This window comes from Antedon bifida, chromosome 4, assembly GCF_963402885.1.
Source record: "Antedon bifida chromosome 4, ecAntBifi1.1, whole genome shotgun sequence".
NCBI lineage: Eukaryota > Metazoa > Echinodermata > Crinoidea > Comatulida > Antedonidae > Antedon > Antedon bifida.
Window position 1 is genome coordinate 26311383 of NC_136229.1, and position 14123 is coordinate 26325505.

At 33.7% G+C, this 14123-nt stretch overlaps 1 protein-coding gene across 1 annotated transcript; it reads right to left on the reverse strand.

The window, feature by feature from the left end:
• Nucleotides 1-303: 303 nt before the first annotated feature.
• Nucleotides 304-12700, reverse strand: LOC144839609 (tubulin monoglutamylase TTLL4-like). The gene is made up of 18 exons (XM_078695044.1): nt 12574-12700; nt 11547-12261; nt 11197-11291; nt 10632-10740; nt 10339-10487; nt 9946-10056; nt 9222-9298; nt 8456-8650; nt 7762-7973; nt 7293-7415; nt 6743-6841; nt 6221-6355; nt 5057-5185; nt 4421-4526; nt 3811-4021; nt 2992-3062; nt 2729-2817; nt 304-2256 (listed from the first exon to the last, which is right to left on the reverse strand). Exons 2-18 carry the CDS (start codon nt 12143-12145, stop codon nt 2103-2105), a joined length of 2664 nt encoding a protein of 887 aa, XP_078551170.1. The 5' UTR covers nt 12146-12261; nt 12574-12700; the 3' UTR covers nt 304-2102.
• Nucleotides 12701-14123: the final 1423 nt, after the last annotated feature.

Here is a 14123-nt window from a genome sequence, read left to right on the forward strand (position 1 = left end):
GTGTACTTGTTATTTTAAAAAGATATGTCTTTGAAGAAAGTGAAAAACTTAAAATGTATAGTAGTTTGTCTTCCTCCTTTCCAGTAAATCACCAGCTTATGCAATTTAGCTGAACATTGTACTTCAGGCACTAGCAGAGTAGTACACCAATATAATAATATACAATATAAAAGATAGACGGATGTTGCATTTAAAGCATCATCAGCAGAAAATGCAGCGCATGTCAGGGACGGAACCAGCATTATAGATTAGTGGGTGGAGGGGGTGTCAAATAAAACAAAACAGAATGCATAAATGTAAAAGAATATCTAAAGATTTATTTTCATAGAAATTAACACATTTTATATTGTGATTAATTGGAAGAATTTATTATTATTTAAACAAGTACAGTATATTTCAGACTATAAATCATAATAATATTATATACATATTCAAATATATTCATTAAAATAATTTTTACAGATGCATATTTTGGCTTTTTCATAGAAAGGGTACAAAAAGGGTCATACAGCGTGTACATACAAACGAAAAACTGGAATTGTAGGTTTTATTGTTGGTTTTGTCTAGTCTACATATTATGAATAGACTGGTTTTTGGTTCCTGCATTAAATCTTGCATATTAACTCAATAAATGAAAAGAATCAGTTGCGTAACAAAGAGGCCCCTGCTTTAGGAACACTATGCACTATCCAACATATTTGAATGCCTTTCTTTCCTCCAGGTCCTGCCAGTTAGCGCTCATAGCCGTTAGGCCACTGGAATTCTGCCTAGAAATAATGCTATAACTGTTTGCAATGAAAGATGAAAGCCCAAGTGTTAGGTAGGATATCTACATTTTGGGTTCATTTCATGCTGTGTTTTACACTACAGTCGTTTTACATCGTGTACAATATTATTTAATTTATAACCACACTGAAGCATAGTATAGATAAAAATTCTTTGGTAGATGAAATTGCAATATGATATATATATTTGCATTCATAGCTGCATAAAATATAATACATTTATGCAATATAAATAATTGAGTGACCACCTGGTCATTTGCATAATTAAATATTCCACCAATGCATAGCGTACCCCTTAAAAATTGCATCAGGCTATTCATTTATAACCTATAAAAAACCTTACAACCCTAGAAAATATACTCTCGCTATTTGTTCACCTAAACACACCAAACAAAATAATATAAATATAATAATTTTAATAATTGGAGGCATATTTAATTGGGCGGATTGAAGTTGTGTAGGCCTACTGTGCCAGTAGCATTGGCCTACTCTTGGTGGGTTTGTAAGCACACTTTTCTGAAGAAAACAATATATTCTATACAGCAAAACCCTGAGTTTTAAATAAACTATTACAGATAATTTTTGTTACAAATCCTCAGTCCTATTTTATATTACATTTTAACCTCTGACATATAATATGACATCATTTCCTGTATGTTATACCTTAGACTATAACTAGTCACTTACACATACAATACATGTTTTGCTCTATGGAAACACACCCCTACTTCATTTAAACTTAACTACCTATAAACAAATTAAATAATACAAATATATATATAATAGTAACCGCCATACATTAGCTACCTGTACCCTGCATTGTCTAGCTAGCGTTTTGGTAATAACAGTTATTTCAAAAAAATAAAAACAGTAAAAATGTTGTAAAAATAGGTTTATTTATCTGACCTTACAATGCATGTTTGGATACTAGATTGGAGGCAGTGTATGTAGGGGCAGTTTTTGATCCATAGGTTTTTGGAATTTATGATGTGTTCCGATCTCTCTTCATGAATATGCATATTCCAACAATGCCTTCATGAATTTGCATATTCCAACAATGCCTTCATGAATATGCATATTCCAACAATGCCTTCATGAATATGCATATTCTAACAATGCCTTCATGAATATGCATATTTCAACAATGCCTTCATGAATATGCATATTCCAACAATGCCTTCATGAATATGCATATTCCAACTGGTACAAATTACCACTACCAGTACTGTACTGTAGTATGATTTGGTTGAAATCGTTAGGGTGTTGAGATAAGGCACAAAAAAGGTATTTATATATAGAATTTCTCCATGTTTTCAATCAACCGGGCGAGTGACTGTCTGCTCCATACGGAATCGGTGGATGAGGTCGACGATTAGGAAGAGAGTTGACGGAAGCCGAGCTACTGGAAGATGATAGAACCCTATGTTTTCCTTTCTTTCGCTTGATCTTGGGAAGAGAATGAGCTGAAAAGCTGCAGAAAATTTTTTATTAATAAACATCTTTTCCAGGGAAAATACCTATATTGATGGTGGTTGATACTAAGTTGATAAATGTAAGAAAATCCCCCGGAAAACAGGCAGAAAGTTAACTTATAACATTTCATAGAAATAAGGAATATAATTGTGGTAATATTGCAGTGAATTTGATTCGACAAGCTAATACTAAACCAATTATTTCACAAACTTGTCTAGGCTAGGAGTTTTAATTTACCTGCTAGGTAGATATCCCAAACACACTTTTTATCATACAGATGTTCTGTGGGCTTATATTTCGTCATCACTGACTTAATTATGTGACGGTCTGAGAAAGTCTACAAACTATGCTGCGAGTAGAACATCCTTTTATGCTAAAATTACTAAAGTAAAAACTTGTATTTGTACAGTACACTTGCGGTTTCCCCATTATATTTATGGTAAGTTTATTTGATATTTTTGGCATCTTACCTTTTAGTAGCATTGTTTTGTAGAGCTTTAGAGGGCGCACTTAGTGTACGCTGTTCTTTCACTATGAGTACTGTTGAGATAGGAGTCCACTAGAAAAAACACAAGTATTACATTAAAATCAATGCACCACATTCACATTGGATTTGAAAAAATTAAAATGGCAATTTTTACAGTTTTTATCCAAATAATGTGATAGTCTGGCAAAAAGCTTGAATAAAAAAACACATAATTATTTTTACAAAAAAAGTATGTAGATTACTTACTACATGAGAATTATCCGTAGTACATCTAAAGTGGACTTTGTCAGCACAATAGCCTTCAAGCAAAGCAAGGCCTAAGATAAACAAATGATGATGAACAAAGCAATTAGGTCACATTGTATGTATACTGTATTAGATGTTGATGTCAGATTTTAATTATCATAAGCCATGCACTGTGGTAGCAGTAGCTAAGCCTGTTTTCCACTAGGCGAATTTGTCCATGCGGATCCAACATTTCACAGAGGAAAAAAATTGTGCTTTCCACACAAGAGAATAGCTGCAATTTTCATTTTCATTGTCTGTCTGCTGAGCTTTTCGATTGAGTCATGCTCATGAACCCGTTATTTCCTGAGCTTTGATTGTTTGTTCAATTTTTCGCTCAGCAATAAGCATAAACTTTTCAAACTACTAATTTTGCTGAATAAAAATACTCAAGGAACTAGAGAAAAGAAGATAAAAATATCAACACCCATACATACAAGTAGGCGCAAACAAATTCACCTAGTGGAAAACAGGCCTTAGTATTTCATGTTTTGCCAAGTTTCATTTTTATACCAAAAACAGCAGCATACATAAATAAATTTGATACATTTGACAAGCAAACTGATGTGACAGAAAACAAATAAAATAAACACAATAAAAAATAAAGAATATATCAAAAAAACATTTTCACTATCAAATTTTGTGACAAAAAAATGTTATGTGCCCATATATGGACATGACGATGTCATATCACTACCATATTTGGTCATATCACAACCATATTTGTGCACATCATACTTTTTTGTCTAGTTTGATAGTGTAGACAGAGCTTTAGCTAACCTCTGGCTGGCATCCGGTTATATTTATTCACCCATTCCTCAAGCAAAACATTGTAATAGCGCGGAGTTTCAAAAAATCGTGAGTAATTTGCGGAGATCGGTGATGGATAGATTCGTTGGAATGATCCACGACGACTGAATTCATCCTCTGATTCTATTAGCATACATATATCATCAGGTGTTAGCAAATCTAGGACAGATGATCGACATTGCTGAAAAAGTAATGGCAAATGCTTACTGGTACTAAGTTTTGAAAATTAGGTTAGTAATAAGCTATCTAAGAGTACGGCCTAGCTTTCCTTCAATGGTCTGAAAGGGATGCCAGTTTACTTGCCCTTACCAATTTTTACTTGCTCTCACCAAATTGAACTTGCCCAAACAAAATGTGTGAACAGAAGTAGTTAATTCTGTTATGTGTTTTCATTTTTTTTTTGTAATATATATTTTTTTCTGTACTATATTCTAGATTTTAATGTAAAATAAAAAAAAAATGTTCATGCCACTAGTAAAAATGATCGTCACACAGATATTTTAAATGGCCTTCAATAACCTTAGACAATCTGTACAACTGTTAATATGGGACCCTGTAGGCCTATAGTACATTAACTTACATCATCAATGTGTTTTTGAGTGTAGAAAGCATGTTTAGCACGTTCATGCTTCTCAAGGTGTGTTATCCATGATTGTTTATCCATTATAACATCTTTATAGTTCATACTGAAAAATAGAATAATTCAATACATATTTGAGGTATGCAATATCTAAGCAGTGTGATGTGCCCAAATATGGTAGTGGTATGCCCAAATATGGTAGTGATATGACATCATGATGTCTATATAAGGGCACATCACATTTCTTTTGTCAAATAAAGTTTGATAGTGTAGAGAGCTTTAGGATATAATGTATTGTTGTTCTGTTACAGAAGTTTTTCATTGTATTTTCTTGAGAAATTTATTTTTTAAGGGCAGTATGTGCGATTCCTCTTTTATTATTTTACACCCCTAGTTATATAGAAATTGCATCTTTTTTAAGGAATTCAATATATATAGTTAATATCTCTGTGCAAGAAAATTTATTTATCTATTTTTACACATCTCTCTCTCTGTAATAAATGTGTGTTCGGTGGTTCCTATCCTCTAAAGACTGTGTAAAGTACCTGTGTACCTTGTGATTTTTATTATTTATAAAAGACGAAATAAATGAAATGAAATAATTGTAAATAATAATAATAATAAATGCAAGCTTACTTATTCCCATTGGTTGCAAGGTTCGGGTACACCTCTCGTTTATCTGGAATCTGAAAACCAGCCAAGTTGAGAAGATCTTTAATCATACCGCCTTTAATGCACACATCCAATGGCGAGTTAGAATGCAGACTAAAGAAAAGGAAGGAAATTATTATAATATATTGCAATCACAAATTTCTGGTGTGGCAAATTGCTTGCCATGCCATTAGCATGCATCATGTAACTTAGTTACCATAACAAGAGAAAGGTTTAATGGGTAATTGCAATGTATGACATTCGATATAATTACGGAGGTATTATGTTTTGTTATTTATCCTGAGGAAATAGAACTAATATGCGTTTTATATTGTAATTTTCCCGCCAATTGTTGCGTTAAAATTAAATTAATAATGACTGTATCCAGAGGTGTGTGTTAAGTTTTCTTTCTTTTCTGTATTTAACTAGCTCCTTGAAACTTCATTTTGTGGAGGGGAAAACATCTGTGGAAATTTGCAGTAAAGCTATTGGTTCAATTTAGTCATAAACATTGAGTATAGAGTTACTTGAATGTAGGCATGTACAATGTAAAAAATCAATAACTGCAAACAAAAAATGTATAAAAACATTAGGGTCTGTGGCAGTGTTATGGGTTGTCTTTCACACGTTCCAGCTCTATGCGCATATCGATTGGTGCATAGCAGCATGTGGTGTCGTGAAAACAACGCTTTAAGGCTGGTAACACGCAGTACTTGGATGGATGCTACGATAGGTAAAAATCAAGGTGAGCAAAAGGGCAAGTTAAAATAAATTTTAGGCTGGGTGGAAACATTTTTAGGCTGGCCACATCATCCATCTCTGCCCAGAACAACAACACCCCTACACATTACTAGAAACAAATAGATTTACTAATGGTCTGATGATAATTAAAAGTAACAAGATAATTAGACTATAGTTATTCTGATATTAAATGATAATTGCAATGTAAACTCATGTATTCTTGGTTAAGCTGATCTAATTACACTAATGTTTAAACAATTTAATGATTGACAAGTATGCGGTTTTAAGATACAATTATTGGAATTATATAGTACGTCCTAATTGAAAATATCTCAAGTTGAATTATCCATAATTAATATTTTAAAGATGTTTGCGATTCTCTAATTGTGAACAGCGTACGTTTAATACCTTGGTGATATATTGACCTCTAGTATCCATGGTTTTAGACTATCGTCCAGTAGTATATCAAAGCCAAACAGCTCGTGGACACAGTAACGATATTTAACATTAGCTTTTGTCATGCTATTCATGGTGCTCTCTCCACTAAAAAGTCAAAACACAATAAGTTACATAAAAAGACACAAGTTTCATCTCAATGTTGAAAATCTTGATCTAATTTAAGAAGTCAGACTAAAAGAATATAGTAAAAGAAAAATTATTCAGCATTAATTGAACATTTCCTGAAAATGTTATTATTTCTTCATTAATCATGATGGGACTGAAATTTCCTCTAATTAGGGTCCATGTTTTTGTGGCACACTAGAAATGCATGATACCGTCATAATTTCTAAAAAAATATTAATTGATTCTAATTATAGAATGTCTTCATCCCCGGTAATAAAACATTACTTGATTCTAAATATAGACCAGATCTGCTTTAAATGACTCCAAAATGGTCTTTAATTAGAGGTGTCCTGAATCTGTACATACCTGATTATTGTCTTCACAATCAGGCTCTGAATATCTTGCCAGATTGGAGCAGTGTCAATACCCATTCGTTTCATGTAACCCCACAATGCTTTTAGTGTCCTACCAAAGAACATATAATGCAGTTAGGCTTAGAAATTCATAACACAATTACACAGACATCTCATTATCTATCCGCGTGCTCAGAATGACTTTTTGACTCAATAGCTTACATAGTCATGGCATGTTTGTAAGGTGTAGTCAAAAGATAGGCAATGGAAGGATAGACCAAGGCAATTTAACAATAGGATGATGAGTTCTAGAGATCAAAGGGTTTATCTGTGGCTGTGACATGATCAGTTGCACGCCCCTCACCAAACACCACATGGAGGATATGTACGCTGAACAGTACTGTTAGTCACAGCCAGACATAAGATCAAAGGACTGTTGCGAGTTCCTATCTTGGCAAGGTGAGCTCAGTGTCCTGTTGTTAGATTGCTTTGGATAGACTTATTCACTACAGGGCTAGAGGTAATTGTAATGATCTGATGCAAAAATACTGTATGTTTCCTACCATTTATGTCCCTCACAAGCTGTGTGATCCTCGTTTGGTGTGAAATCACTATTGTTCTTATTGATACTATAGTTTGTCAAATGCATAAACTTGTTTGATAAGCTTTTCATGGAAGACGAGTATCTGTCAAATAATAAGATTAATGAAGCGTAATGCAAACTTGTTTAAATAAATGCTAGCAGTATTAATTCCAGGTAATTTCATATTTCAGATATTTATTCATGAATGCAAATATAAATGTATATAGACTATAATTGGTCTAATGGTTAAGACATCAGTCAGGGCGACTTTTTCTCATTCTCACAGGTTTCCTCATCTTATCATTTCAAATTAGTTAATAAATTTCCAGTATATCACCGGTGGTTTAGAATTTGTTCTGTGCCTGTGGTGTTATAATTGGTCTATACATTTTGCTCAAATGTTAAATTGAAAAAAATTGTAAGTATAAAAATAAATACAAGCTACATACTTCATTGTAGCAAACCGGGTAAGTCCGTCGTCATACACATATATTCGCAATGGATCTAGGGAGGTTACGTAGACATATATTCGTAGATCAAACTTGCTGCCGTTAATGAGAAAGGGTTTTGCTAGGTAACGCTGGATGATAACAGGGCGCCGTTTTGGAATCTGCGTCCATTTGTGAATTACTTTAATGCCTATTCCACGTGCCGATGCTGGCTGGAAAAAAAATATGCAAAAAATGTTAGTATATAAATATTAATGTATAATCATACTCCTAAGTTAGGCTCATTTTTTAATATAGGCCCCCAGTCACCTGCTAGGACTAGTTTAGCAGAGCACTGATAAACCTGCTTATGGCCAATTTACACAGATGAGCGGTAACAGCAAAAAAAATGCGTAGCTTGTCCCACATAGAATCTGTATCTATCTTGAGCGGAAACCACTTCGCATTTTGCTTTACTCATCTCTTTTTTCTAAATTATTATTATTATTTTACAAACTTGATTCATAAATTGTTTTGGTATAATTTATTCAACATTTTAATAGTTGTGATTTTGTGCTGTGTTTTTACACTGTATTTCTTTCATACGGCTTTGTGGAATAACTTATTTTTGTGAAAGAGCCTCCATACAAAATAGAATAAAAATAAATAAGAATTTAGTATTATAAATATATATTGAGATTGAATATAAACTAACTGGTTTCATAATCCATTTTTGTTTCGTTCCTCCGTCTTCCCACGCTCTTTTCAACAGTTTCATATCTGAAGGTAGTACGTAGGTTTGCGGAAAGAAGTTGTAATCTTTCTTGCCAAAATGTACTTGCATACGTGACAGGTTCCTCCATAGACGATCTTTTCGTCCAATTTGAAATGATCCTGGTAAATGATTCATCTATAAAATTAAATGAGTAAAAGCATAATGGATGAGAATGTTCACACCGGAGCGCAATTCAGTACACTAAAGGTTACATGTTCATTACTGTGTAAATTGGTTTACAAACAATTTTTATTATGGCTTTCTAGATGAAATATGATATTAAATATAGTATTCACACCTGTGTGCAATTCAGTAAACCAAAGGTTGTATTTTCATAACTACAGTATGTCTATAGTTGCTATATACAAACAATTATGTTATGGCTTTGAGGAGAAATATGATATTGAATATAGAATTTTCTACCCAATTCTCAATGATGTATCTCCACATACGACAATGTTTGACCAATTTCATAGGAAAATTTCAGAATACAGTATCCCATGTGTATCACATGTGATGCCTGTGTCATTTAAGTTATGATTAAGGGTTAGGTTATGGTCTTATGATACTAAGCGATACATGTGAAACATGCGATGCTGTTTCTGTATTACAGAATTTTCCTATGATATTGGAGTAATCTAGATACAGTACAGAAAATTAAGTGGAATTTTATTAGACACGTTTTTTTATGAACTAATATTGTTACCTTTTGATAATCTCTAAGAGCTTTAAATCCTGATCCTTTCATGTGCTTGCCCCAGTAACCAATCCACTCATTGGCTTCTAAGGAAACAAAATGAAAATAATACTATAATAAAATACCATACTATAGTACACTGCAAAAATCTTTACCAAAGAACTTGGAAACCACTAAATGGATTTAAATAACACTTTCAACACACAAAGGTCTTTGAGAAAGACAATGCATAATTTGTCTTTATAAAATTCTGATCAAATGGAAATTGTCTGTCATGGAAAAATTAAAATGTGTCATGTCATCTTATTGTCATAGTGTTGCTAAGCAGCGAAAGCTTGAGAGAAAAACAAACATGTTGACATTATCTTCGTTTGATTAATTCTGGATCATCCAAAAAGAAAATTAAAAGAAATATTATCGCAATATGCTAGAAGTTTACTCCATATCTCTCTATTCTATCCAAATTATACCAATTGAAATATAAAGCTCTGTCTACACTATCAAACTACTTTGACAAAAAAAGTGTGATGTGCCCAAATATGGTAGTGATATGCTCAAATATAGTAGTGATATGACATCATCATGTCCATATATGGGTACATTTTTTTGTCACATAAAGTTTGATAGTGTAGACAAGGCTTTATAAGATATTGTAATTTCTTTTGCAGTTTCCAATAAAAATATGAAAAGAGCACTGCATAAAACAATTTTATAATACAAATATGTCACTTACTTTTAGTAGCTCTGAAACCAGACCTAGCAATACATCCTTTGACAACCTGTGGTGTGACCGGACTCATTCGCCATTTTAGTAACTTATGTAGATCCCAAGGTAACTGTGTTACTGCAAACAAAAATTTTTTAGTTAGAATATCTGTATTTAAAAAAAAAATAAACCAAACATAATCAACACATTAATGTATTTTGTCTACAGGAAACCCTCTATTAAGGGGACACCAACTGGACCCAACAAAGTGACCCTTGATAGGGCTGTCCCTGAATAGGGGTTGGCTGTAGTGTTGTCATATATACAGTATTATTACACAGGAAAGTGTCCCCTTAATAGAGGGGATGTTTTTTAACAATCAATCCACTACACTGGCTACATTCAAAACCTCATGTTTACCTTTTTCTTCCTCTGTAACAAAGTTGATAGTCGGTGGTATGTTACTAAACAAGCTTGGTGTAAGACTAGGCTGAGCATCATCTGTACCTGTAGTCAGCACACTATACACTCTGGTATCTGCTCTGCTGCCTAGACTTGCACGATCCAGCCTGTTGAAAAACATAACTGATTTGATTTCTTCCAAAATGTCTATATATAATATGTATATTGTATTTACTTTTTAGCTTTGAAGTTCACTTTATATTATATATACACGACCAAATAAAATGAGTTACAGTCATCTAAGCACTTACCTGTTTGCAAGGGACGCTAAGTCATCCTTGATTGTGTCATCACGTCCTCGTTCTTTTGCAGAATGCGTTCTGGATGCTGTACTTGCTATTGAATAGCCATCAGAAGCATCTGAAAACACAACACCATGATTAATGAACGTTAGGCTAATTATGCCATGGATTCAATTAATAATAATAATATAATGCTTTCACTAATTTAATAGGTCAGTTTTAAATTTCAATATTACTAGAATCATTGATGTCTTACTGTTTGAGAAGAAAATTGCACTACATTTATATTTTTTATATGCATCCAATATCGAGATAGATAAACTATTTTAATAATTTATCGTGCTTATAAAATAAGTGTTATTTGAGGCTTAGGGAGTGGAGTTGATTCTTGAGTTACAACCCTAACGCTAGGTCTGGATTTATATATTTATTACTATCTTTACTGAGGGTAGCCTATTGAACCCTGGGCCTTGGAAGGTAACCACCAAGCTACAGCTCCATGTGTGTTATACTGTTTGTTGGCACTGTAGCATAAAAATCAAGTTTAATAATTATTAGCAAAACACTATTTTACCATCAGCAGCAATATCATCATCTTCCAGTCTGTCCATTAAATCCTCCTCTTCGATGTAATTATCAAATGATGATCCGTCTCCCGGAGTCCTTTCACTGTAAGTATAAATAAATATTAATAATAGTTAGATATAATGGGAGAGAGAACAGGGAGTGTCTTGCAAGACCAGAAATCAACCAAAATATATTTGTTGACACTAACACACCTAATAATTATTATTTAATGTTATGAGATATTTTTCCGAATGATTGTAAAATGGTAAAGTGGGTATGACCAACTTGTGTTCATGTTGACTACTGTGTCATTTGAGAAGTCTTCAATTCATGGATTTGTTAGTAGGAGCAACTTACCTATCTCTTGGATCAAACTCATCCTCTTCTTCATCTACATCACTCCATTCCTCTCCCTGTTCTTTAGTCTCCTCATCTGCAGCATCTTCACTAACTTTAATTGACTTTGCTATTTTCTTTGGTTTTTTGCTACTAGTAGTAGTAGTAGTAGTACCATTTACAGATGGTTCTTTGTTTTTCTTTATTGCTGCTTTTACTGTTGGTTCTAAAGACCTCCCATTCAAAGATCGTGTATCAAACTTATTTGTATGGCCATAGCGAGGTCCTTTGCTGCTATGGGGTCGCGGGTGTATGGGTGCAGCTCTGGGAGGTGCTCTAGGTTCTATGGACAATGACGAACTTGTAGTGTGATCATAATACACCTGTGGTCTAGGTAAGGGTCGTGCAGGGTTGAAGGGATCTCGGAAGTATTTGCCTGAGGGTGGAAGCCTAGGTCCTGCGTTGTGTCTGGAAGTGGAAGCTGGTTGATCATTCTTTAGGATAGGTTTGTGGGTTTGTCTTCTAAGTGGAAGGTGCTTCTGGCCGGTTTGAATTGCAAGGTTTTCTAAGCCACGTGTCAGGATGGCCTTTATTTCATCTCTCTCTTCTTTTGTTGTCATTTTAAGCCTTATCTTTTTATTTTATCTCTTCAGTATTTCTGCTGTTAGAGGCTCCCATCTTACTTGTTCAAAAATAGAATTAGGTCTGAAAACTGAACTTATCTCCACACAGATCCCTACAGACAAGAAAAAAAAGAATTCATTAACAAGAAACTGTGACACTATGCACTACACTAGGCCTAGCTAGGCCTCTAATATCGAGATCTTATCTAGCCTAGGCCTAGTAGGCCTAGTGATAAGCCAGACCACACCATTCTACCACTGCACCAGCCAGTCGGTCCTTGCTAGATAGGATAGGCCTAGGCCTAGGCCTAGTTTAAGTTAGAGGCCTCTAACTAGCCTAGGCCTAGCTAATTCAAGTTTATTTAATCAACTAAGAAACAAATTTAGGGTATTCTCAATAACTATAATTGTATAACTTAATATACCTTCATTACAATCATGATTTTCGTTGAAACTCCAACAGAAAAGTAGTTACATCCTAAATCAAAAACTCAACAAACAGCCTAGCAACGAACCGCCATCTATCGTGTCGTCGATCGATGGAGCCGCTGCACTGGTTGCTGATTGGAATCAAACGCCTGGGAAAAGCCTAAAGTAAAGTTTACCCTCTGTAATTTAAAGAGACCACCTTTAGTTATGCAAATTACTTTTGGCTTTCCGAATATTGGTTCTTACGGAAATTTCGTCTCATGTATTTGTTATTTGTTTGGCTTTAATCTTTTAAATCAGGTGCTCGGCGACGACAAAGGCTTACATTTGGCTTTTTTTATTTATTATACTGTATTCAATCATGGAGTATTACTCCATGATTCAATAGTCGGAACCTAAGTTGAGTTTGAATTCACATTGCTATATAATGTTTTTAGGCCTTATTGTCTCTTTTATAATTTATTGGCCTACTTTAAGGGCTATGGCTGAGCGACTTAGAACAAAACATTGTCAGAACAATTATCTTTCAACAACATACCTTGCAATTAAGTATCAGTGAGTTCTGCAAATTGTGGAACATGTCTCAAGTTTATGGCCGAAGAGTTAGGCTAGTACAGGACTAAGGATACCGTGACGTGTTTAAGGCAACTTTTTAGATAAATGAGTCGACATTCAGTATTGGATTGTATGAATATGATTGTTTTTACTTTCTCTCTATCAACTCCTGTTAAGTGGGCCTGCATTAAGGAATCCATAGAACTAACTACAATCTAGGTGAGTGAGTAATTATAATGTTGATAACTAGGTTTTGGGCTTTTAAGAAAGGCCTACATCGAGGATGAATGTGTTTTTCATTCATGATGATGATATGATTGTAAACATAGGCCTAGCTTTTATTTAGGAACATAATAATTTATTCATTATTTTGAAGGAAATTAGTATTCAAACCTTTCAAAGATTCCTTCTTCTGGTAATGTCAGAGTTCAAATTATTCCGAGTTAAAGGAAAGCAAACAAAGCGAAGTATTTGACATAATACATCACTTTGATTAATGTTGACCAATTAAAACTGTGAACATTATGTAATAATTAACTAATAATAGTCCTCATTAAGCCAATATAATAACCTCGCGTGGGCAGAGAAGAATATCTTCTTTACATTGGTTCGTTTAAATTGTAAAATACATACGTCCTTATTATTGGCGTATAGTTCAAAGATCAATCTATTCTATGTCAACAATCTTGTCTGCTGAAAGACAAATGGTAATGTCAACAACAAAGACAATTAAGAAATGTAATTATTATTATAACAAAGTGTGTAGAGGTTTAAGGCCTATCTAAGTCAAGTCATCACTCATACTACAGTGTCAAAGTTCTTGCTATCTCAAAATTTCTCAAAAAATAATTCTCTGTACTAGACTTACTATATATTAATAGATATAATTGAGCATGGAAACACAACGTTTATGAATATCATTTGCACAAAGGTACCTGGTAAATAAATTAAACTACATTCTGAGACTTCTAAGAACGGAAGACGGCGCCGT

Coding starts and splice junctions, on each gene's coding strand:
- LOC144839609 (XM_078695044.1), bottom strand. CDS start 12,145: ATGACAACAAAAGAAGAGAGAGATGAAATAAAGGCCATCCTGACACGT. Junction 8,651..9,221: donor CTCTTAGAGATTATCAAAAG/GTAACAATATTA, acceptor TTAATTTTATAG/ATGAATCATTTACCAGGATC. Junction 2,257..2,728: donor CAAAACAATGCTACTAAAAG/GTAAGATGCCAA, acceptor AATTTTCTGCAG/CTTTTCAGCTCATTCTCTTC.